The 25,295-nt window shown below is 39.4% G+C and overlaps 1 protein-coding gene across 2 annotated transcripts in view; it reads right to left on the reverse strand.

The window, feature by feature from the left end:
* NDFIP2 (Nedd4 family interacting protein 2) overlaps positions 1-25,295 on the reverse strand; it is a 54,420-nt gene that overhangs the window by 3,750 nt on the left and 25,375 nt on the right. Inside the window, exons 2-6 of one of the 2 annotated variants that reach the window (XM_040991250.1) lie at positions 19,573-19,738; positions 13,926-14,059; positions 12,001-12,094; positions 6,405-6,469; positions 1,847-1,913 (exon numbers count right to left, since the gene is read on the reverse strand). In XM_040991250.1, the coding sequence (XP_040847184.1) occupies positions 1,847-1,913; positions 6,405-6,469; positions 12,001-12,094; positions 13,926-14,059; positions 19,573-19,738 (526 nt within the window). Of the gene's footprint in view, positions 1-1,846; positions 1,914-6,404; positions 6,530-12,000; positions 12,095-13,925; positions 14,060-19,572; positions 19,739-25,295 lie in introns of both variants that reach the window. The other variant, XM_040991249.1, reaches the window with a different exon arrangement.

A 25,295-nucleotide genomic window follows, 5' to 3' on the forward strand; every position in this document is an offset into this window, starting at 1 on the left:
TAAGTCTAGTTCAGTTGTTTTCTTTGTAAAATCATACTTTAAAGTAAGAGCCACTTAAGACATCTTTAATAATTTTTAAAAATGCCTGTGGGATACTTCAAAGCATCAGATGAACTATATTAGAAGTACACAAGTATTGTTGTTGTTATTATTACTGCAAAGTTATTATTGCAAAGCTTTGAATATTTAGCTATATCATTCTTAGGAAAACATTATTAACTCCAAGAAATTTATAACTATTTAAATAGTGGAAGAAAGGTACAAAAACAGAAGATACATACTTATGCAACTTTTTTTACCTTGAAAAAAATCTGTAAATTTAAAATTTAAAATACAAAATCTCAAATTAAATTTGTACCCTAACTCCAAGACAGTAATCAAAGTACAGAAAAATAAGCACTGCTGTAATAAGTTAGAAAAGACAGCCAGATGAGCTACACAAGCAATGAGTTCCATGCAAGTGGTATACATTTCAGCTAAATTCAGTCCATCCTTACTCCGTGCACTTGTGCTCTCTCTCCCAAGTCCACCCTGCCCCCTCCCTTCCAGCTGCTGCTCAGAGCATGGGATCATCACCCAAATGCGAAAGCCTTTCAGAAAAACGTAAATCAAAATTACTTGTGAGATCCTTTCCTTTGTCCATCTAGCTGCTGTTTGTTAACCACATGTTGTTCTGCTTAGGCTAATTCATATCGGAAAAACATTTCACTCTGCAGCAACTGTTTCTCTCAGTATCTCACAAATGTGCTCAATACTCTTTTGAGTATGTGAGAACAATATTTTTACAAGTGATTAGATACTCACGTTCTCAACTGCCAGATGTGCAGAGTTCTGACAGGGAACTGGGACTGATTTGCAATTCACTCTGCCAAACAGCTGCCTTCCTAACGTTCCTCTAACTTGCTAATAATAAATACAAGCAAATATACTCATTTACTGTGCTTTCTTTTATAAATCATTCACTTTTAGGTAAGAAGTTCAGTGGAGAACACAAAACTCAGGTGAAACTGGCTTAACCTTAATGCAAGTCAGACTCCCCCAACAACATCACAACATTAAAATAATTTCACTATAGTTATCAAACAAAATTATGATGACCAAAAAATTGTTTTCCAAAAAGATCATAAAGATCCAATGTGGTGACTCAGTAAAAACTCACAGAGAAGACTGCCACCTACTGAAATGCTATTATTTTCAAGTCACAATTATTTTGTTCAAAAAGTGATCATTTAAATTTACGAAGAAACAAAATGTTTTCTTCCTGTCACTAAATACATTTGAAATGTGAACTACAGTGATAAGGTGATTTTAAAGTGAACTTAATTATCAAGCTACCAAAGTGAAAAACACAAGAGAATAAAAATTGAAAATCCATAACATTCATCAATATTAATAAAAGGAGCCACTCTGTAGGAATACAACTAAACAGAGCCACTGTGCTTATCCGGCATGAGGCTGCTTCTCCTGCCTGGGTGATTAATGACTGACGCAGAGCCCATTTCCAAAGCATCAACAACGACTTCACAATCCAGAAATGAGAAAATGAATGACTTATCCAAGCCATGCTACTCATAAACTTGCCAAAATAAAAAAATTTTCCATGCATTTTTCCTTAATTATGTTGGAATTTGCAAAATCTGCAGCACTTATTAACAACTGAATGCTTAAATACATTTAACATTAAAAAAATCTGAAGTCATATACAGGATTATTTGAAAAGTGAAATAGGTATTTGAAAAAGAATTTTATATTAGGAAAATTATTCACGCATTAGTTGTAACAATTTATCTTGCAACTTTATGAAATATCAAAGTTAGACTAAATGTAAATCAGTTTAAAAACTTACCAAGTACAAGGAATATCCACCAAAGCCAATACTGTCCATTGAAATATCCAGTAAAATAATCAGAAAACTATAGAATGAAAACAAATATTAACTTTACTTAGAAACCTAAATTTGAAAATCACAGGTTACCCCAATTTTAAAATGACAACTCACATTTTAACATTTGACAACAGTACAAAAAATATATATATGTAATTAATGATATGCAAAAAAGGAAGTTCTTCCTAAGTTCACAGAAAATGTGGATAGCTATACACTATTCACAATTTCAAAATTATTCCAGCATTTCAAAGCAACTTTAAAATAAGCATTTTTAAATTCCATTCTTCCATGAACTTTTTGAAATACTCTTATATATTAAACATTCCTTATGCAAACAGTAAGCAAACATATAAAATATCTGAGACACAAGAAAAAAACACTACATATCTGAATCCGATATTTTCTTATTGAAGAGTTCAAATGTCAGTTCTTTGCACACAATCTCCCAAAGCCACAACCACCGTCCCAAACAAACTACAGCAACCTGCTGTGCTGGAGATCAACACCAAAGACCACATTAGTCTAATCTTATCACATGGGGATGTTCTGTTGGCCTCTAGAAAGAAGAGCCTTCGACCTTCTGCACACCTCCTGCTGTTAATCACCACCCCAAATACTAGCCGCACAAAGACCCCCAACTAATCCATCTTTCAGTTTTCACACTGAACACTCCAGCATTCAGTTCCCAACAGTGAGATGAGAGCAGCTAAATGAACCTTGAAGACTTCTCGCAGTTCCTGCTCGCAGCAGTGACAGACAGTTTTATGTTCTCTGTGAGGTGGGAATAGAAACGGGCAGATGCGAGGCAGGATTTGCCAACACCAGAGAGGCGTTCTCTCCTGATTGCACTCTAGACACTAGCAGTGATTTACAAAGCTTTATAACTAGTCACATTTCTTGAGTTACTTATTTTTTTCCATATTACTCTTTAGTACCTAAATAATGTCCCTAAATAACTGCTTATGTGTTCAATATAACCTACTCCAAAACTACTAAAAATCAGCTTATTTTAACTGCTCTGTTTTTAAGTTTCCAAATGGGCTAAAAATGATTCTATTAGGCAAAAATTTGCACTCAAATCCAAAATTTTTAAAAGGGCTTCCAACTTCATGGAATGGTTGACTTCCGGATAAGCTTAAAATTGCTGGGGTCAACGCTGTGTAAATGCCACAGGTGTGTAAGTTGCCATCAGGTGTAAAGATGCTGCCTGCACTGCCGGCATCCCACGTGCGGCAGCTGGCTCACAGCCCGGTTTGCATCCCAGCTGTTCTACTTCTGATCCAGCATCCTGCTGGTGACGGGAAAGCAGTGGAGGAGGGCCCAAGGATTGGGGCCCCTTCACCCACGTGGGAGACCTGATGAAGCTCCTGGCCCTGGCTTTCACGTGGCAGCCGTGGTCATTGTGGCTACCTGGGGAATGAACCAGCACATATTCTCTCTCTCTCTCTCTGCAACCAATTTTCAAATAAATAAATAAATCTTTTTAAAAAAATCTTGAAGTGTTGGTACTAACTAAAATGCTTACAAACTAAAGAATGTCATCATTTGGAAATTACCAAGCATAAATATCTACACTATTTTAAATACATGTTAAGTGTTTTCTCAGGAAATGCCTTCAATCATAAATCAGAATCTAAAGTCTCAGCTTAAGAGTTAGGAAATTTTAAAGATTTACGACTCCGAGGTGCTATTAACAGGTAAGCCCCACGTAGTCCTACGCCCCTAAACCATGTCCAACAAAGGAGACCCTGAAGAGCTGGAAAATACTACCTACAAAGTAGGAATGTATTGTTCTAGCTTTCAATCAAATGACTAACAACTAGAAATTTAGAAAAAGCATTCAGACAGCTTTTAGAGGCTGCAAGAATAAAACAGAAGAATCAAGGCAATACGTTGTCCACTTTCTGTACATGTAAGAAAACCAACAACACAGCCATCCTTCTCCAGAAACATTAAATTCTTTTCTTATTTATGCCTCAATGAAAGAGATACTAAGTTTACCTTTAAGCCAAAGAAAAATGTACCAAGTAAAAAAGATAAAGAAGCTTTTGGATTCATTATGGAAAAATAAAAAAATGTTTTCCAATACTAAAATAATAGGGCTAAGCTAAGCTGCTTTTTGCCTGTTTAACCAAAAAACCTGTCATGGTCAAAATTATAGGCTTGCAGGAATCAAATTTTGGAGAATAAATTAGCCAACATTAACAACCCATCTGGTTTTATCTTAGTAATATGACAGTGATATTTTATACTTACGTCTTCTTTCAACTAGAATATTAGTTTTTCATACGTATTTTTTAGCAAACGAAAGGCCTTAGACAGAAGTAATATCAGAATCCTGGCTCAAGATATTTACACAGCATGTGAGGTTCCTGGCAGCGCAGGGGGGAGCAGCAACATGACTTACAAATTACCTACCATCTAATGAAAGGAAACACCAGGCTTGTAGGAGAAAAGTTCTCCACACTAAATGCTAGGAGTTTCCTGCCTGGTGCACTGTAATAAAAGTTCAAGCAGAGTGAAACGTGCGGGACAGAGCGAGCCCAGGCAGATCCACATGGACATGTAAGCTGCGGGACCCTAACCAAGCTACTTAGACTCTTCATATTTTTAGTTTCATCATCAATAAAAATGGTGGGACCATCTTCGGCATCAGAGAAATAGAAAGAGCTAAAAGGGATTTTTAACCAATTATGCACAGAACACAGGAAATCATCAGTGAATGGCAGCTATTATAATCAAATACAAAGGTTTTTATTTCTCTTTTATCAATTCTTAATACACATTAAACCTAATACCAACCTCAATTAAGTTATCTTAAGGGGATACTAAACAGTCTGGGTGATTAAACTTGACCCCACAAACTGTATGAAGTCCAAGTCATAATTTTTAATTTATATAAGTGAGCCAATTCCACAGACTTCAGGTACAGATTTAGAACAGTGATACCTCCCACCCCATCCCCTCCGGCATAATTCCGAGTTCCTATCTTGCCCTACCTTCTCACATTAACCAGAACTGATCACCAGGCAAGTTTACAGCTTCAACTTCGTGTTCTATTGAGAGAACGGGGCTCCAATGCCTTAAAGGAATCAGCTGTATTTAATAAATTAACTTCTTTACCCACCTAAAACAATGTGAGCAATTTATAAACTTCAGAATTAAGAAAATAATCCTCGGGGCTGCCGTGGGGGTACAGGGAGTTAACACAGTACTTGTAATGCAGGCATCCCATATGGATGTCGGTTCGTGCCCCAGCTGCTCCACCTGCAGTCCTGCTCCCTGCTAAAAGCCTGGGAAAGCAACAGACGATGGGACACCTGGATAAAGCCCCTGGCTCCTGGCTTCCACACGGCCCAGCCCTGGAATTTGTGGCCATTTTAGGGGTGAGTCAGCAGATAGAAAATTATCTTCCTGTCTCCCTCTCTCTTACTGTAACTCTTTCAAATAAATCTTTAAAAAAAAAAAAAGCAAACAAAAAAAAATTGAAAATAGTTGTGAAATCATTTTCTATGGTATATGATTTACATGAGACATTTCTATCTGAATAACAGTCATTAATTCTATTAGTATCAGAATCAAGACTGGACCGACAGATCTGGTGCAAACTCTTTGGAGGTTTACCCACAATAACTTCCGCAGGGCTGATTCTGCCTTCATCTCTGCACATTCTGTGAAGGGAATCGGTGGACATCTGAAATCCAACAGGGGCCAGCACTGTGGCACAGGTACTAGGCCTCAGCCTGCAACGCCATACGGGTGGCAGGTGGACACACAATCCAGTTCTCTGCTAACATGCCTGGGAAAGCAGCTGGAAGCTGGCTCGAGAGCTTAGGCCCCTTCACCCATGTCAGAGACCCAGAGGAGGCTCCAGGGTCCTGGCCTCAACGTGGTCCAGCCCTGGTCATCGGCAGCCACTTGACGAGTGAACCAGCAGATGGAGGCTTACTTCGTCTCTGTCCTCTCTATTGCTGCCTTATTAATATAAATTTTAAAAATACATATTTTTAATCCTTAAGAAAAAAAAAAGGTAAAACAAGAAACTGCCAGAAGACATGAATCAGATTTTAAATCACCTTGGAAGAAACTTGTCCCACAAGTCCCAAACAAGAATAAGCTGATTAATAACCATACCCTATAATTTGCTCTGACCTAAGACAAGAGCTGATAATATTACTGAAATCCTGGGAATCTATAAAATAAACATTAAAATAATGAAGATATGAATATAGTACTTTTTAATACGTTTAATAATATAGGTGGTATTTTCAAACTGAAGTATTTAAGAGGATCTGACAGATCTGTAATTTTACTAATTTCAGGATTTGGTTCGTTAAACCAATGTTAAAATATTTTTGCAACTTATGCATTTTAATTATTAACTATAGAATAATAGCATTTACAAAGTGTGAATAACTTTTCAGAAGCCTTGAATTAATGAGGAGTGTGCAGTCATGAGCCCACACAGGGACTTTCCTACCATTTCATTGCAGAGGCAGTAGCCACACACACTTACCCTGACAATGAGGATCCATTTAATCAAGGAAAGGCCAAATCCACAGATAGCGCCGTACCTCCCAGCTATGGTGTTGGTGATGCAGAAGGATAAACAAAATCCAAGCCAGTTGAAAATAAACGCCACTAAAAGCAACACAGTTAAAAGACTTTAATTTAGAAACAAATTAACACAAACATAATATTAAAAACAGGTAAGCATGGTTTCTTATCAGTTGGTAAACAGGAATCAATCCCTCAGAGCTCCTGTAGCAGCTGAAACTGCATTTTTAAACTAGTTAAAAAACAGACCACAAAATTGTTCACATATGCATCCACCAAAAAGCTCAAAATATGGTGTTTGCCAACCAAACTGACTTTTTAAAGTAACACTTTAAATAGAGAAATAAAATTTAGTACTTCACAAATTTTTAAGATTTACTTATTTATTGGAAAGTCAGATATACAGAGAGCAGAAGAGACAGAAAGGAAGATCTTCCGTCCGATGATTCACTCCCCAAGTGACCACAACGGCCAGTGCTATGCCAATCCGAAGCCAGGATCCAGGAACTTCTTCCGGGTCTCCCACACGGGTGCAGGGTCCCAAAGCTTTGGGCCGTCCTCAACTGCCTTCCCAGGCCACAAGCAGGGAGGTGGATGGGAAGTGGAGCTGCCGGGATTAGAACCAGCACCCATATGGGATCCTGGAGCATTCAAGGTGAGGACTTGAGCCGCTAGGCCACGCTGCTGGGCCCATCTTACGGGCTTCTTAAGGAATAATTATAATTCTTCAATATTCTTCTTCAGATTCAACTGCAGTACGTAACCTCATCCAAAGGCTATATTAAAACATTACTTTACAGAACAAATTATCAAAGTCTTATTTCTTTTTAAAGTTTTTTTTTTTTTTAATTGGAAAGGCAGAACAGATTTACAGATAGGAGAGACTGAAAGATCTTCCATTCCATGGTTCACTCCCCAGATGGCCGCAACAGCTGGGGCTTAGCCAATCTGAATCCAGGAGCTTCTTCCAGGTCTCGCATGAGGGGGCATGGTCCCAAGGTTTTGGGTCACACTGTTCTGCTTTCCAGGCCACAAGCAGGGAGTTGGGTGCGAAATGGAGCAACCAGGACACAACATAGTGCCCTTATGGGATTCTGGGACATCCAAGGCGAGGATTTAGCCACAAGGCTATCACACTGGGCCCATATAGTACCTTTTCTTAACAGAGTTGTACAACTACTGCTATTACCCAGTCTTAAAATATTTCAATCTTCACAATAAGAAATGCAAAACTCATTAGCACCACCTCCGTTCCCTCCAGCCACTGGCAACCACTAATCTGCTTTCAGGCTTGGCCCAGTGTGGTAGCCTAGTGGCTAAAGTCCTCACTTTGCATGCACCTGGATCCCATATGGGCGCTAGTTTGTGCCCTAGCTGCTCTACTTCCCATCCAGCTCGCTGCCTGTGGCCTGGGAGCACAGTATAGGACGGCCCAAAGCCTTGGGACACTACATCCATGTGGGAGACCGGAGGAAGCTCCCGACTCCTGGCTCCTGGCAGTGAATCAGGATCAGCTCAGTTCCAGCTGTTGCAGCCACTTGGAACGTGACCCAGTGGATGGAAGATCTTTTCCTCTCATCTTTTCCTTTTCTCTTTCAATCTGCCTTTCAAACAAATAAACCTTTTTGTAAAAAATAAAAAATGGGGCCCAGCCTGGCGGCCTAATGGCTAAAGTCCTTGCCTCGAGCACGCTGGGATCCCATATGGGCGCCGGTTCTAATCCCGGCAGCCTCACTTCCTATCCAGCTCCCTGCTGTGGCCTGGGAAAGCAGTTAAGGTCAGTCCAAAGCCTTGGGAACCTGCACCTGCATGGGAGACCTGGAGGAAGTTCCTGGCTCCTGGCTCTGGATGGACACAGCACCGGCTGTTGCGCTCACTTGGGGAGTGAATCATCGGATGGAAGATCTTCCTCTCTGTTTCTCCTCCTCTCTGTATATCTAACTTTGCAGTAAAAATGAATAAATCTGTAAAAAAAAAGTAAAATAAGTAAATAAAAACTGATCAACATAATCATTATACAAGTGCAAATTAAAACCGCAGTGAGATACCATCACACATCTGAATGTCTAAAAATACAGACAAGTGCTACTACAAACTACTCACACGGAGCAACAAGGACTCGCTCATTCTTTGCTTGGGGACATGCAATTACAGCCACTTTGGAAGACACCTTGTCAACTTCTCAGAAACCAGACTTCACACTTCAAAACATTCTTATGATTCATCTTAAAGCTATAAAATTAATTTTTTGTCTCCCTCGGGTCCAAAATGAAAATAATTCATGTGATTAATTACAACAGTGTAATCACAGGAAAATCCTCACTTCATACAAATGGCTAAACCTCTACTCCGAGCAGTCTATGACATTTTTTTTAATGAAAACGTTTATTCATTTATTTAAAAGGCAGAGCTATGGAAAGGAAGAAAGAGAAGCAGAGAGATCTTCCATTCACTGATTTACTCCCCAAATGGCCAAGGTGGCCAGGGTTGTGCCAGGATGAAGCCAAATGCTGGGAACTTCTTCCAGGTCTCCCTTCTGGGTGCAGAAGCCCAAGCGCCTGAGCCATTCTCTGCTGCTTCCCCACGTGCATTAGTACGGGAGCTGGTTCAGAAGTGGAAGAACCAGGACTCGAACTGGCACCCATATGATACACCAGCTATGCCATAGCACCAACCCCCCAAATTTATTACATTTCAAATGACTGGAGTTCAAACTCACTTCATAGATTGTCAATTATCCAGTGAATCAAATTTTAACTTATAGTGAATAAAATGAGTAAATGAACAGACTGTATTTCACTCTCTTAGAAAACACCTTAAGAATGAAATCCAAGATAAGCACGTTAGACATGCAGGGAGACATCTTGCAGCAGTAACTTTAAAAAATTATGAGAAGCAAAAATACTGCCTAGGGACACGCACTTCTATAATTTCTAAACAAGAATACACAATTATTTTATCCAATATAAGTGTAAAATTATTTAAAGTTATTTGAGGTAACACTAAAACATAGCCATTGAAACAATTAAACAATTAAAACAATAAAATAAAAACATTAAAACAAAAATTCAATGACATTTTCTTATAGGTATTCATCTTATTTGTACATATTATATAACCTAAAATGCTTAAGTTACAAAATACATTCCAGAAATGTTGCAATTTGAAATATAGCCACTAGGTGGTAGTAACGGCAAGTAAATCTAGGCTTATCAAAATAAATAAGCTCTAGGCCTACAGTCTTATCAGAGAAAATGTACCAGGAAATAAAGGAAGAAAAATAACTGTATTCTTGTAATACTGGTGAAATACCTGTAGATGCCTGTATAATGCAGAGAATTAATTAGGAGATGTTTAAGAGAATTAAATATGAGATGTAAAAGCAATGCAGTACAAATTTAGTAAAATATATCAAATTTATTAAACAATATACCACGATTGGCCAAAAATAAAATCAACCACTGTGTCTAAGTTACCATGACTATATAACATGTATAGAAGTTAAATCTTTTAAAATCTAAAAATAAAAAGGAAGGCAATGAGGGAATTAAATGAAATAAAAAAAATGCAGAAATAAGAACCAAGCTAAGTCAAATAATTAGATGGCATCAAATAATGTTTTTATTCAAAGGGAAGACATTTTTATTAAAAGTAATACAATAAATCTAGGTTCTTTTAGAGGAAACATCCATTAAAGGAATTACCGATTAGCTGGTTTTTTTGTTTAAAACAAAATATGTGGAAAGTTAGTTCATGTAAAGGATTATCTAGTAAGCTAGAATTAGGATTAAAAACTAAGGTTCACTAGTTCCACAGCAGTCGATTATAACCAGAATTCATTTCTTTTGCATTGCACGGAAATATTTAGGTAGAAGTTTTAACCAATATTTAGGTAGAAGTTTTAACCAATATTTAGGTAGAAGTTTTGAACACTGTACACATCAGCTAGCCGCCAACCATATCCCACCCTTTCCCCCGCTCTACTTCTGCTCTGCAGCAGATGGAAAAAGCAAGCAAGAAATCATCTCACAACGGAGCCTTCCAGACTCAAAAGCAACTCAGTGCCCGGGATTCACTTTTTAAGTTTTAAACTGAATATGGCCCTTCAGTTCTCAGTTCACGCGCTCCTTCCTTCTCTCTCACACTGTCCACTGCTCAGAGGGAGATCGCTCAGGTGTGCGTAAACAGAGGCTTTACCGCCAGATGCCCATCACGGCCTAGCCCGATTGTGTTCCAGCTTCCAACTTTGTCCAGACCGGCATGAGTGGCCAGAGCCCAGTTCCTTGAGCCATCCCTGGTGACTCCCAGGGCCTGCATGAGCAGGAAGCTGGAGACAGAAGCGCCAGTCAGGTACTGAACCCAGCTACTCCACACGGGGATACATAATTTTGCTAGACTGAATACTTAATGTGGCGGTTGAATTAGCAAACTACTTCAGAGTTACCACAAGATAAAACAGAGTTTAAACATAAATTAAATGGGGCCTGGTGGCTTGGCCTAGCGGCTCAAGTCCTCGCCTTCAACGCGCCAGGATCCCATATGGGTGCCAGTTCTAATCCTGGCAGCTCCACTTCCCATCCACCTCCCTGCTTGTGGCCTGGGAAAGCAGTTGAGGACGGCCCAGAGCATTGGGCCCCTGCACCCGCGTGGGATACCAGGAAGAAGTTCCTGGATCCTGGCTTCGGATTGGCATAGCATCGGCCGTTGCGCTCACTTGAGGAGTGAATCATTGGACAGAAGATCTTCCTCTCTGTTTCTCCTCCTCTCTGTATATCTGACTTTCCAATAAACAAATAAATCTTTAAAAAAATGAATTAAATGAATATTCTATTCAACTTAGTAGCAAAGCTTGACCATTTACCCAAGTAAATGGAAGTTAGTTATCTGCAGTCTAATGTTTACTTAAGTTCAGGAACTTACAGTTTAATAAACACCTTAATATTATTTAATGACTTTTCTGAGTGTCAGCAACTGAACTTATGAAGACAATGACTCAGAGCTTCTGTACTTTGTAAGCTAAATACTGAGAATTTTACAAGTTGCTGAATATGATACTGAAGTTTCTGATCATGTAATCAATCAGCTAAGATTTACACTCTCATGCCTTCATGTCTGTGACACTGTCCCAGTTGCCCAGGATACTCTTTTTCCCTACCCTTTATTTTAGCTTAAAGACGCTCAAAATCTGCCATGTCACAAAGCAAAATTGACAGTTTCATTCTCTATGCTCCTAAGCACTGAGTGGACATTGGCGTCCCACGATTTCTCTAACAAGTCCTTACCTGGCTTCATTACACATGCCTGTATCCTGTTTAGAAGTCACCCATAGAGTCAGCACCTGTTGCAACGGCTGTAACGCATAATTATCCAGCAAGTGTTTTACAATGATATGATTTGTACTGCTGTATATAATCACAGTATTCATCATCTATCAGTAAAATTTAGATTTTAAACAAGACAGACATTAACAATATCTGCTCTACTATATGTTACTTTAAACCCACAGAGCCAATTTATCGCAAAAGAAAGAAAAACAGCTTGAAAAGCTCACTTACTGAAAAACGCCAGCATGAAGATGCCGTCATTCCCCACTCGGAGCTGGTCTGCGTCGCTGAAGTCATCTCTCGGTGGGCACTCCTCCTCCTGAATCTGCGAGACACAAACATTGCAACAGCTCAGTAACATAATGTTTTCCTCTGAAATTTAAGAATAAAACAAAAAATATTAAATTTATTTGTAAATAATAACTTATTCATAATAAAAATAAAATTGTATACATTTTAAAAATGTATTTATTTATTACAGGCAGGGAGCTGGATGGTGATGTCTCTGGGACATCAATCGGAGCCCATATGAGATCCCGGCGTGTGCGAGGCAAGGACTTTAGCCACTAGGCTACTGCACTGGGTCCAATTCAAGTGACTTTTGACAGAAGTCCCCTCTTGTAGATCTGTCCTTCCCCTTTGTGAGTCTTAAGAAAGTTACTTGGGGGACCACCAACACAGCGTAGCAGGTAAAGTTGCTGCTGCCAATGCTGGCATCCCATATGAGTGCCAGCTCATGTCCCAGTTGCTCTACCTCTAACCCAGCTCCCTACTAATGGCCTAAGAAAAGTGAAGCCCTTAAGCCCCTATGCCCACATGGGAGACATGGATGAAGCTTGTGGGCCCTGCTTGCAGCCTGGTCCAGACCTGGCCAGTGCAGCCACTTGGGGTGTGAGCCAGCAAGTGAAAGACCTCTCTTCTTCACTCCTGCCTGTCTCTGTAACTCTGTCTTTAAGTAAATGTATCCAGAAAGGAAGGAAAGAAAGAAAAACATTTTTTCCTTCTAAGAGGAAAAATGTATGAAGAGTAAGAATGGAATTTACCACCTTAACTTTGTAATCAAGGTTCTTACAGCACTCCGTAATAAGGTATCTAAGTCATCACTGCTCTGTGTTAAAGGCCAAGTGAAAAAGCACGAGTGGCAAGCCCTGCAGTTGATGAAACATGGCCAGCTCTCGTAGGGATTCCTGGGTGGTTCTGGGAGAAGACAAAGCCACACATGGAAGCACCTCCCTCCCCCTAAGTTCCTCATCTAATTCTGACTTTCCTGCATGAGGTCTTTTTTTTAATGTCTTCTATGTCTTTTTCCTGAACAAAATGGGATGACTCCAAGGATCTGAGAAGGCACCACTGAAATGTGAAGGAAGGAAAAGAACAACAAACCCCAGGTTTGCTTGCAGCCACACTAAGGCGTCAATAACTGTCACCTTTTACAGGGCTGATGCCACACTGTGACGACAGCCACTCTTCGTGCCAGTGGCATGCTCTGTTAATCAGCGAGATGAGGCAAAAGGACAGGAGACTCATGACCACTAATCTAAAGTTCTAGGATGGGATATGGCAAAAGGAGAGAAAAAAGCTATGAAAAATAAATTTAAAGCCCCATTACTTGTATTTCTCTGTGCTTTTTAGCCTGCTTCGGAGCTTTTTCACGGAGTCACTAAACTAGCCATGCTAATATACAAAACAGGAACAGAAAAAAAGATGACTCATTGACAGACCAAGGAGACCAACCTATGCAAAAGGCAAAATAAAATGCGTGACAGTGAGCAGGTGAGTCGGCTTGAGATTCAGGTAAGAGAAGACAACTGTTGGGGTGCTGCCAAGCAGAGTGAGTTTAAAAGGTTGAAGCTGGTACATGAAGTATCTGAAATAAAAATGTAGGAAGTGACAAATGTATTGGCAAAGTAAGGTCTCAGGTGGCCAGAAGCTGGGACAGGCTGAGAGAGCAACAGAGACGATGAGCTCAAGAAGCGAAGAGGGTGAATTTAACTGGGAGAGCGCCAACCTCACTACAAATGACACACCTGATATCAGAAAAAGATTCTGGAGAAAATGCACATACACTCTACACAGAGAGCCACCTTCAGTGTTATCAAACGCATGCGGCTACTACACAACTGAAACACTGCCGGGAGAATCAAGTCGTTCCTTACTCTCTGAGATGCTTCTGCTGCAGCCGCTGCCATTGCGGCAGCCTTGGCCTTCTCAGCTTCGTCATACGTAGGAAGGGAGGTAGCAACACTGTAGGGAGGTGGCACAGGGTAATACTCACTGTAAACATCTGTGTCTGAAAGAAAAACATGGAAGAAACATAACCATTAAAAACAATCATTTCACAGTCATAACACAATTGTTGATTTATTGCCATTATAATTTAATAATTTACAGCATGCCACTGAAGACTGCTATTGCTATGCCTCTTTGTGTTATAAGCTACACATTTGTTAGAATTACATATCTTATTTTAGCCCTATATTTATTATAAAGGTAAAATGATAAATATCATAGCTGAATCTTAGACAAGAATTTCAAGGCAGAACTGAAAAGGAATGTCATACAATGCAGGTAACAATCTCAAAATACATGAGCATCCTCACCCTGTTTATTAGTAAATACAGAGATTTTAATTTACTCACCCATTTTCCCAAAGAAACAAGCATTTGTATAGCACTAGCCACTCCAAACACTATTTCTACATACTTTAATCTTGTAACTTTCAGGTTCAAAAAAACTAGGTGACTTACCCAGTACCTACCAATCAATAAGTGGCAAACCTAGGAAGTTTCTAAGTCCAAATACTTTGCTCTGATAACACAAACTGGTGATTATTTACTCACATACTGACTTTATTTAGCAAGTGCCCTAACTTAAAAAAAAAAAAAAAAAAAAAAGACTTTGTTTTCATCTACCTCAAAGGCACAGTGACAAAGTGATCTCCCACCACCTTGTTCATTTCCCCAAATGGCCACAACAAGCATGCCTGGGCGGAGCAAAAGCTGGGATCCAGGAATTACACCCAGGTCTCCCACACCTCCCACGTGGGTGGCTGGGCCCAAGCGCTTGGGCCATCATCTGTCTCCTCCCAGGATTTGTGATCAGGAAAGGGGATCAGAAGCAGAGGAGTTGGGACTTGGACGCACCCTGCCTGGCAAGGGACACAAATGTCCCAACAGCTCCTTAAAGCGCTGTACCATAATGCTTGCCCCAGACTGATATATTTTTAAAATAAAACTGCATCATTTATTTCCAGTGTAGGTAGTACAAATAAAAGTGCCAATCAACTGATTAGACTTATATCAGTCACTGACATAAAAAAAATAGGGTGGGTTCTAAAAGTAACATACATATAGCACAACTTCAGCATTAACTATCTGATTTTCTGCAATGACAACATTTTTATAATTTCTATACCACTTTTAATGTTTTCCATCAGAATTTCTTGCATTTACAACATGACATATTTTACTCTAGCAATTATTTTACCTGTTGTATTTTCTCAAGTGTAGGCTTTTAAATAATTTTAATACCATCAATAAGAATAAAGAATCTAAAATGAGATCATTTTCAATCTAACAAGAGAAGTGTTTCAGCAGTGTAACATTGAACATGACATGTATCTACCAGAAAACATAAGAATACTAAACACTCAGAAATATTTATTATCAGGAAACAAAAACACGCTCAACAGTCAAGTAAATAAATAAATATCTTCAGTTCTAAGAACATAAAAGGAAAATATAAGTGAAGACAATGTTTATGAACTGTACAGCAACGACATTAAAATTGTAAATGTTTAAAACTGGAATTATGATACTACCTGAGATGTGTTTTCTATATTAAAATACATAAACTTTACAAAAAATTTAACATTTCAGTTAAAAAAAAAATCTCCGTTACTAAGAGATGAGACTTGGAAAAGAGAATTACAACTTTAAATTTCACCTTTTATTATACATACTCTTCTACCAGAGGATTTCTTAACCAGAGGACATAGTCTGGGGAGTGCCAACACTAAGTTTTCTCAGAGGTGTGCAACCTCAAGCAAATCACTAAGCCACACAAAGCTCTACTATCCCACACATAAAACTGATCTAACGGCCTGGCACAGTAGCTCAGTGGCAAAAGTCCTCGCCTTGAACGCGCCGGGATCCAAATGGGACGCCAGTCCTAATTCCAGCAGCTCCACTTCCCATCCACCTCCCTGCTTGTGGTCTGGGAAAGCAGTCAAGGACGGCCCAAAGCCTTGGGACCCTACACCCACGTGGGAGACGTGGAGGAAGTTCCTGGCTTCGGATTGGAACAGCACCGGTTGTTGTGGCCACGTGTGGGGTGAACCAACAGAGGACCTTCCTCTCTGTTTCTTCTCCTCTCTGTATGTCTTATTTTCCAATAAAAATAAAATAAAATTTAAAAACTGATCCAACAAGACTATTCACTGCTGTGGGACAAAATGGAAGTTCATTCTAGAGAACTGTGTAACTGGCCACGCCCTGACCTAGGTACAAATATAAGCTCTAAAGAAAACTAGCACAGCCCATGCTTAAAACACAAAAAAAAACTTTTCAAAAATCTAAAGAGGAATATCCACAGTTTAAGAGGCATACAAAACTCTAGAATTAACTTAGCATTTGTACTCAATTAAAGTTATGAATGACGTTTGGCACAACATGCAAAAAGTTAGAAATAACCAGTATTTTACAGACTAGGGTAACTGAATATCTAAGTACCAGGCTCAAATGATTTTACAGTTGAAATTTATATAACCCGTAAAAAACATATGCTTATCAATATTGACCCAGATCCAAAAAACTGAAAAACTTTTCAATTAAATTCACCTTGCTGAGTAACCACCAAAAAGTACGTATGTTACACATCCCATCCAAGCTGCAAAAAAATTAAGTTAAATATTAACAAATTCAAATCCAGAAACAATGAGGAGAAAAACATGGCAATTTCTTCCAGAACATAGCAATAGATGTATTTTTTGTTTAATCTAGTGGTGGAGCCAGCATGTGCAGAGGGGGTTAATCCACACTGCCTGCGATGCTGGCATCCCATATCCTGTTATGGGCATCAATTCGTGTTCCAGCTACTCCACTCCTGACCCAGCTCCCTGCCAAAGCACCTGGGAAAGCAGCGAAGGATGGCCCAAGAATCTAGATCCCTGCACTCACCAGGGAGACTCAGATAGAAGCCCACAGCCCCTGGCCACTGTGGCCATTTGGGGAGTGATCTATAAAATTGAAGATGTCCTTGTCACTTCCTCTCTCTAACTCTTCCCTTCAAATGAATAGGTTAACCTTTAAAAAATAAAAAATAGTAGAGCCTGCACTGTGATATGGTAAGTTAAATCTGCCTATGGAGCTGACAATTCTTACGGGTTCTGGTTCAAGTCCCAGCTGCTCGATTTCTGATTCAGTTCTCTGCTTACAGCCTGAAAAAGCAGTGCAGGATGGCCCAGGACCTTGGATCCCTGTACACAGATGGGAAACCTAGACGAAGCTCTTGGCTCCAGGTTTCAGGCAACCCAACTGGCCACTATGTCAAGTTAGGGGCGATCCAGAAAATGGAGATCTCTCTCTGTGTCTTTCCTTCTCTCTCTCTCTATCTTTCCAATAAAAATAAATGCATTTTTAAAAAATAAAAACAGAAAAAAGAACTCTAACAATTACATTGCTTTGCACCAATAATTAAAGGAGAAAAATCATGTAATTTTGTATCAATTACCAAAAAAGATGACTCTTACTAGAGTCATTTCTTCAAAGGGGGAAAGCAGTAGAAGAGAAAGGAAGTAGGCAATTGTGGTTCTTCTAAAGTTGTACGAGTGCTTGGAAACTTCTTACCAAGAAAATAGAAACGAACTCCTTTCTTCTTGAATAAGGACTAAAGTCCATGACTCAATTCTAACAAATCAAATACAGCAAAAGTGACACTCTATGACTTTTAAAGCAACATGGTAACAGGTGAAATACATTTCATTTAAGTTTGTAAAATGTTTCTTAGAACCCACGCACTATTCAGTGAAGAATCACTGGCCACAAAAAATTTTAGTAGACACCAATATCAATCACAAACACAAAAAAAGAAAGCCTTTGTGGTACCGTCAACCTGAGCCATCGTCAGACACAATCACATGAAACTCTTGGGGAGCACAGGCCAGAGTACTGCCAGAACCATGAGAATCAGCAACAAATAATTGCTATTTCACTCCATTAAATGTGGGGCTGACTGTTACAGAGATATAGCTATAGCAGCCTCAATAAATCTTTTAGACTTGGTGCAATAGCCTAGTGGCTAAATCCTTGCCTTCCCTGAGCCGGGATCCCATGTGAGTGCTAGTTCATGTCCCGGCTGCTCCACTTCCCATCCAGCTCCCTGCTTGTGGCCTAGGAAAGCAGTCAAGGATGGCCAATGCCTTGGGACCCTGCACAACATGGGAGACCTGGAGGAATTTCCTGGCTTTTGGCTTCACATTGGCTCAACTCTAGCTATTGTGGCCAGTTAGGGAGGGAACCAGCAGACGGAAGATATTTCTGTCTATCCTTATCTCCATAAATCTATCTTTTCAATAAAAATATTTTTTAAGAAACCTAGTATCTTTCATTTTTCAGGTACAAAAATAATCAAAAAAACAACTCATCAGGTTCATTTTTTAAATTTGGGGTACAAAATCATTTTACAACATTGTGCAAACTTGTAAATATTTAAGAAAATTTAGCGCATAATGAATTTTAACAAGCACAAAAACAGCTGTAAAATCTTCCAACTAAAAGGATATAAAATTGATGAAAATAAATATTAAATTTGTGCATGAAATGGTAGTGAACTATCACTCTGATTAAACCAGCATGTACAAACAAAATTTCAATATTTTTTACGAATCCTTTGCTCTTCTGCATTTTATGTACAGTGAAATGTCTCCACTTCCCTGTTTTCTCTGCAGTCAGCCCACTCTGCCCTGGATCCCTAACAGCTGTAACTCTTCCCTCTGTTTAGCACTAGACCTCTAAACTTTGTCTATCCATCACATGGAACCACACTTTCAAGAAGATGATTTTCAGAAAGTGGATTAAAAAGTGTTTGGTGGAAGAAGTGTTGCTTCTTTTAACATATCAGACACAAAAATGGTAACCAGAAAAAGTTGGCTAAGTCAGAAAAGTACATGACATTAACAGAGAAGTAAACAAGACAAAATATTTGAGCAAAAGACTTTTACCATTAAGATATATTGAAGTAACTTTTTAAAAAATAAACACTTCGTGATAAGTATACAAAATACTTGGAGAAATTATTATGAATTCATTTAGAAACTATTATGCTACTTAGAGAAGTTAACGTTAGTTTAGAGAAGTTATGATAGTTTATAAAATCATGCCATGATATAAACCAAACAATATATAAAACCATAGTGGTGTATAAAAGTCATCCTAACGACTAACCCAACACTACTAGGAAAACGCAAATTGTAGCCAGAGAAACAGATAAGATGCTCCTTTGGAATTACTTGAACAGATCAGATGAACAGTAGGAAGTAAAAATTTCAGTATTAACATATGAATAACACTATGCACGCCCTTCACCTCCAGCCACAGGTTCTCAGCACCTTCCCATTAACACCTTGTTTGGACAATAAGTTCTACACATACTTGTGTACATCTATACTTGTATATATACATACGTAGGTATATGCACCTGTGTATACATGTTTAGAAGCTCATTAATAAACTTGGTAACTTCAGTGTGCCATACTCCTTTCCTCACAAAAATGAGTAATTAAAAACATTGGTAGCCGTTTCATACCAGAAGTTGTAGGGACTTCCACAGTAATACTACTGTAAGGTGGAGGAGAAGAGTCCGTTTCAGGTGCTGGTGCCGAGGCAGCTGTCTGCATGTCCTGTGCTGTTGAACTGGAAGCAGATGGCTGTTCTACCACCGATGCTTCTGAATTATCTTCTTCATTGTGCAGCTGAAATAAAACAACATAATGCGACTTACCATTTTTGAATTATATTTTAAAAGGTGATTTTAAACAGATTACTTTTGAGCCAAACACAAAGTAAAAAGATCTAAAAATAAGTCATCAAAAAGTTAAGAATTTTTAGTTTCTTTATTGTAAAGATGAAGTTTAATCTATGAAGCAAATTACGATTCAAAAGACTCAAATCCATGTAAGCCTATAGTACATATTAAGTAACTCCCATTTCAATATTATACACATACTACACAGAAAAACAAAAAAAAATTTCTTAAAAGATTTATTACTTACTTTAAAGATGTACAGAGAGGAGAGACAGAAAGAGAAGAGAGAGTAAAATCTTCATTTACTGGCTCACTCCCCAGATGGTCCAAACAGCCAGGGGTGAGTCAGGCAGAAACCAGGAGACAGAAGCTTCATCCAAGCCTCCCACATGAGCTAACCCAATGGGCCATCACTGCTTTGCACTGGGCATTAGCAGGGAGCTGGGCAGGAGGCAGAGCAGCTAAGACCTGAACCTGCTCTCTCCTGGGGGCGAGCATTCACAGCAGAGGCTCAGCCCACTCTAAGATGTTATGGTATTTTACAAGTTACTTTAAGTCTCTTTTAATTGAAGATTCAAACAAACAAACAAACAAACAGTATTTCACACACTTGTAAGGATGAGTTAAATGATAATATATTTCACATAATGTTAGCACTTAGATCACCATAAATCTGGTGTTATAACCAATATTTTTTACAATTCTACATACAATATTGATTCATTTTGCTTTGTAATTTATTCTTTGATTCACTGGAAAATCTAGAGCATGTCACATTTTAGAATGTAAAAACAGTTAATACTTTATTTTTTTCCATTCCTAGTTATACTACAATCAATCATAGAGATAGTATTGCTACATTATTAAAAGTTCTGCTTTTTAAAAAATTGATTGATTGATTGATTGATTTGGGATGCAGCACTTGGCAGTGGAGGATGAGCCAGCTGAGTCAACATGCCAGTCCAAGAAGTCCTGCTTTGCTAAGGATGAGTATTCGGGCTTCTACCACCCACGCGGGTCGCCTGGATGGAATTCCAGCTCCTGGCTTCAGCCTGGCCTCGGCCTGGCCATTGCAGTCATTTGGGTAATTAACCCAGCAGATAGACAATCTCTCTATTTCTTCTGTAACTTGTACTTTCAAATAAATAAATAAATCTTAGAATTAAATAAGCAAATGCAAGGAATGGAATCTAACATAACAACACACAGAAGACAACAGACCAATTTCCCCCTTTTTCCTTCTTATTTAGTAGATATTATGTCATGAACTCAAAACAGACATACGTGGCACCCTCTCTCAATCCAATAAGCAGCCAATTACTTACTCATCTGTAAAAAATAAAAATTATATAGGCAAAGTCAAATGTTAGGTCAATCTACAATATTACTATTTGTGTATTTTGGCAAGTGATCATGCCTGCAAACATTTTTTTGAGTTAATAAATGCATTACAGCTTTTAACAAAACTATCACAAACAAAAATAACTTATAAAGTGACTAAAATAACTCTTCTCAGACATAATGGCACCAAGACTTAGATAATAAGGAAATTCACAGAAATTGGATTATAAAGACAATCATATCGTGAACTTTGCATGGGCTTTATATTTACCTGCACTAAGTGATTGCCCTCTTGGCCAGCACTAGTGTGGACTCATATTACACAGCGCCTCCTCTGCTTCCTCACTGCATGGTACCCAGAGACAGCTCTCATTCAGTCATCTTTTACTGACTACACTTACAGGTAAAAATGTTAGATGAGTCAAATAAAACAAAAGTACAGACATGTCCTTGGCAGATCAACTAAACAACTAATAATGAAGGTGTCACGTGAAGGGACAACTACTTTTGTGTGTCTCTTACTAAAAATGCAACATAGATACAAGGAACTTTACTAAAGAAAAAATATATATATCTGACTAAACCGTTCTACTGCAATTTTTCACAAGAAACATTTCTTAATACATCAACCACATGTCTGGGTTCACCACAAGAATCAACTCACTTTTAAAACCTGTTAAACTTAATCATCAGAATGGAAAGTACAGAGATTTTAACTTAAGATTTCCATTGTAAAGCTTAGTCTATAAAACACAGGTAAAATATATCTTTATTTTAACTACCTAACACCTGTACTTTTACTTTTACAGGATTATAATACAGAGTGAAATTTAGCAATACAGTCAACAACTTCAACCCACTGAAGAATGTTAACTTCCAATTTACTTGAAATGCAACAGTGTAATTTTGACAACTTTGATCGCAATGAAAACCTCTATAAAGTAACCTACTTCGATTATTTTTTAATAAACTCATATAAGAATTAAAATCAAATTACTTGTTTGCCAAATCAGACAATGCCACTGGGAATAATTTCCCTTAATCATCCTGTCCAATGATTTCATTTTGTACTCTTCAACAGTAACAACTACATAAACAGGAAAAAAGAAAAAAAAGGAAAAAAAAGGAAAGGAGGTGTTTAGAGGAAGGAAGGGACCTAGTCATACAGAGTGAAGAAGTGATGACCTGGACTGTCCCGGGGAAAAACTGTCGTTCCAACGGGCAGCATTGTGGAGCAGCAGCTAAAGCTGCCACCTGTGAAGCTCCAGTCCCAGTGACTCCGTGCTAACAGGCCTGGAAAGCAGCAGAGGACAGTCCTAACGCTTGGGCTCCTGCACGCCTGTGGGAGATCAGGAAGAAGCTCCAGGTTCCTGACTTCAGACCGATCCAGCTCTGGTTGCTGCAGTCATTTGAACAGTGAATCAATGGATGGCAAGCCTCTTTCTCTCCTTTACTTTCTGTAACTCTGACTTTCATATAAATGGGTAAATCTGCCATTCCAGTTTTTCCTACTTAGGGAGCCCCTAAATAAACGTCAGTATACAGCACAAGAAAATGAAAATATGCCTGAAACATGGTATCTAGGGTGCTGCATACTTAATTAATCATGATTTTTCTTTACTGCTAGAGAGGGGGAAAAAGGCAAGACAAAAGGACTATCTTAGAAACACCTATAGCTATCCAGCTTAAAAAATATATTTTTTTGTAACTTATGTATTCGAAAGGCATAATCACAGAGGCAGGGAAACAGAAAGAGATCTGCTATTCACTGGTTCACTCTCCAAATGTCCACAAAAACTAGGGCGCGGCCAAGCTGCAAGCAAGCGCCAGGAACTCCACCTGGGTCTCCCGCGTGGGAAGCAGGGCCCAAGTACCTGGGCCATCTCCCACCGCCACGCCAGGCACGTTTGTAGCTGGTATTAATGATGTGTACTGAATGTTTTTACTAATGAGAAAGTCAACTTCTTGTTAATGGGACAGAACATAACAGCATTTCTTGCTGTTCCACAGTTCCAGAGTCTCCATCACTGAACAAGTAGGAACAACTGCTTAAAACAAAGTTTAATCCCCAAATCCAGCTGAGGGGTAAGTAGTGGTGCAGCATGTTGGTCCCCTGCTGTGACACTGGATCCCACATAATGCCTGCTCAGGTCTCAGCTGTTCCACTTCCTTTCCAACTTGTGATAATGTGCCTGGGAAGCAGCACAAGATGGTCCAAGGTGGCTCCTGCCACCTGTGAGGGCAGCCAAGATGGAGTTTCTGGCTCCTGGCTTCAGCTTAGCTCAGTTGTAACTTCTTCAGTCATTTGCTGAGTGAACCAGTCAATAGAAATGTCTTAATGCACATTCTCTTCCTCCTCATTTTTCAAGTAACATGGAACAAAGACACCAAACAAATGGGGGGGGGAGGGGGAATGGGTAAAGATCTTCACAGATTTGTTTTCAAAAAACACCACAGCTGTTTAAACTTCTTTTCACGTGCTGAAGCTGCAACATAAATACAATAGACCCTGAAGACTGTCATTGAACACAACATACTCTCCGTGGCACACTCCATTCCCTGTGTTCACAGCCCTGTCACAAAATGGCACCATTTCTTAGAACAAGGTAACACTTTTTTTTTTAAAGATTTATTTATTTGGGCCCAGTGCGATGGCCTAGTGGCTTAAGTCCTTGCCTTGTTGAACGTGTCGGGATCCCATATGGGCGCTGGTTCTAATCCCGGCAGCCCCACTTCCCATCCAGCTCCCTGCCTGTGGCCTGGGAAAGCAGTCAAGGACGGCGGGGATTCCAACAGGGGTGCAGGGTCCCAAGGCTTTGGGCCATCCTCGACTGCTAAATTCTTGCCTCACTCACACCAGGATCCCATTTGATATGGGTTCGTGTTTCAGCTGCTCCACTTCCAGTCCAGCTCCCTGCTTGTGACCTGGAAAAGCAGAGGAGGATAGGCCAAAGCCATGGGACCTTGTACCCACATGGGAAACCTAGAAGAAGCTCCTGGCTCCTGGCTTCAGATCAGCTCAGCTCAGCTGTTGCAGCCACTTGGGGAGTGAACCGGCAGATAGAAGATCTCGCTCTATTTCCTTTTCTCTGTAAATCTGCCCTTTCAGTAAAAATAAACGAAACCAAAAAAAAAAAAAGTTTAAAAATCTGTAACAGATATAGCAAATCCTCACATACATTATCTCCATGTTGAATATGCAATTATCTTTAACACTATTTTCTGTACTTTTCCTTTTAAATGTTTCATTGGTTTAATGTCAAAACTGTAAAAACAAGGGCTGGCATTGTGACACCCGATTGAGCTTGGAACTCCTACATCCCATAATACACAGACGGCTCCGCTCGAGTGCTTGGGCTCCTCCCCTCCCCCTCTTCCCCCACCCCCCCGTGGAGATGGGGGTACAGTTCTGAACCGCAGCCTTTAGCCTGGACCAGCACTAGTCATTATGCTATTTGGCCGAGTGAACCAAGGGAAGACTTTTTTCTTTCCTCCTCTCCCTGTCACACTACCTTTAAACTAAACAAACAAATTTTAAAACTTAAAAAAAAGTGGAACTAACCAAGTTGTCTTCCAGAGGTAAATTCAAGGGACATATTGTCAAATGTGGAAGAAAACAAAAAATATATAGCACTCATGGGTCTTCAAAAGAAAAAAAGTAAAAACAAAAACCAGGGGCTTATGTTGTGGCACAACAGGTTCAGGTGCCACTTGTGACACTGAATCCCCTATCTCTGCGCTGGCTGGAGTCCTGGCTGCTCCACTTCGGATCCAGCTTCCTGTAAATGTGCCTGGTAAGGCAGTGGATGATGGTCCAAGAACTTGAATACCTGCCACCCACATGGGCGATCTGCATGGAGCACTGGTCCTGCTTTCAGCCTGCCCAGCCCTGGCTTTTGCAGGTAGAATGCTGCACACTGAGATAGCTGCCTATGCTTAAAGGACTAAGTTCTACATGTTGTTAAATTCACATTTCTAAAATGTCTTAGTGATACTCAATATCACCACAAACTCTACATTTATTCAATAGCCTTTTAAAATCACTAGCATCTTCACAAGAAAACGAAGTCAGGTACATAACTACACATATGATCATGTTTGTTAATTCCATTAATCATTTTATAGCACTAATACATGAAGCAATACCACCAGGTATCCATTTT

Source organism: Ochotona curzoniae, unplaced genomic scaffold, assembly GCF_017591425.1.
Source record: "Ochotona curzoniae isolate NIBS_2020 unplaced genomic scaffold, NIBS_Ocur_1.0 contig_64, whole genome shotgun sequence".
Classification (NCBI taxonomy): Eukaryota; Metazoa; Chordata; class Mammalia; order Lagomorpha; family Ochotonidae; genus Ochotona; species Ochotona curzoniae.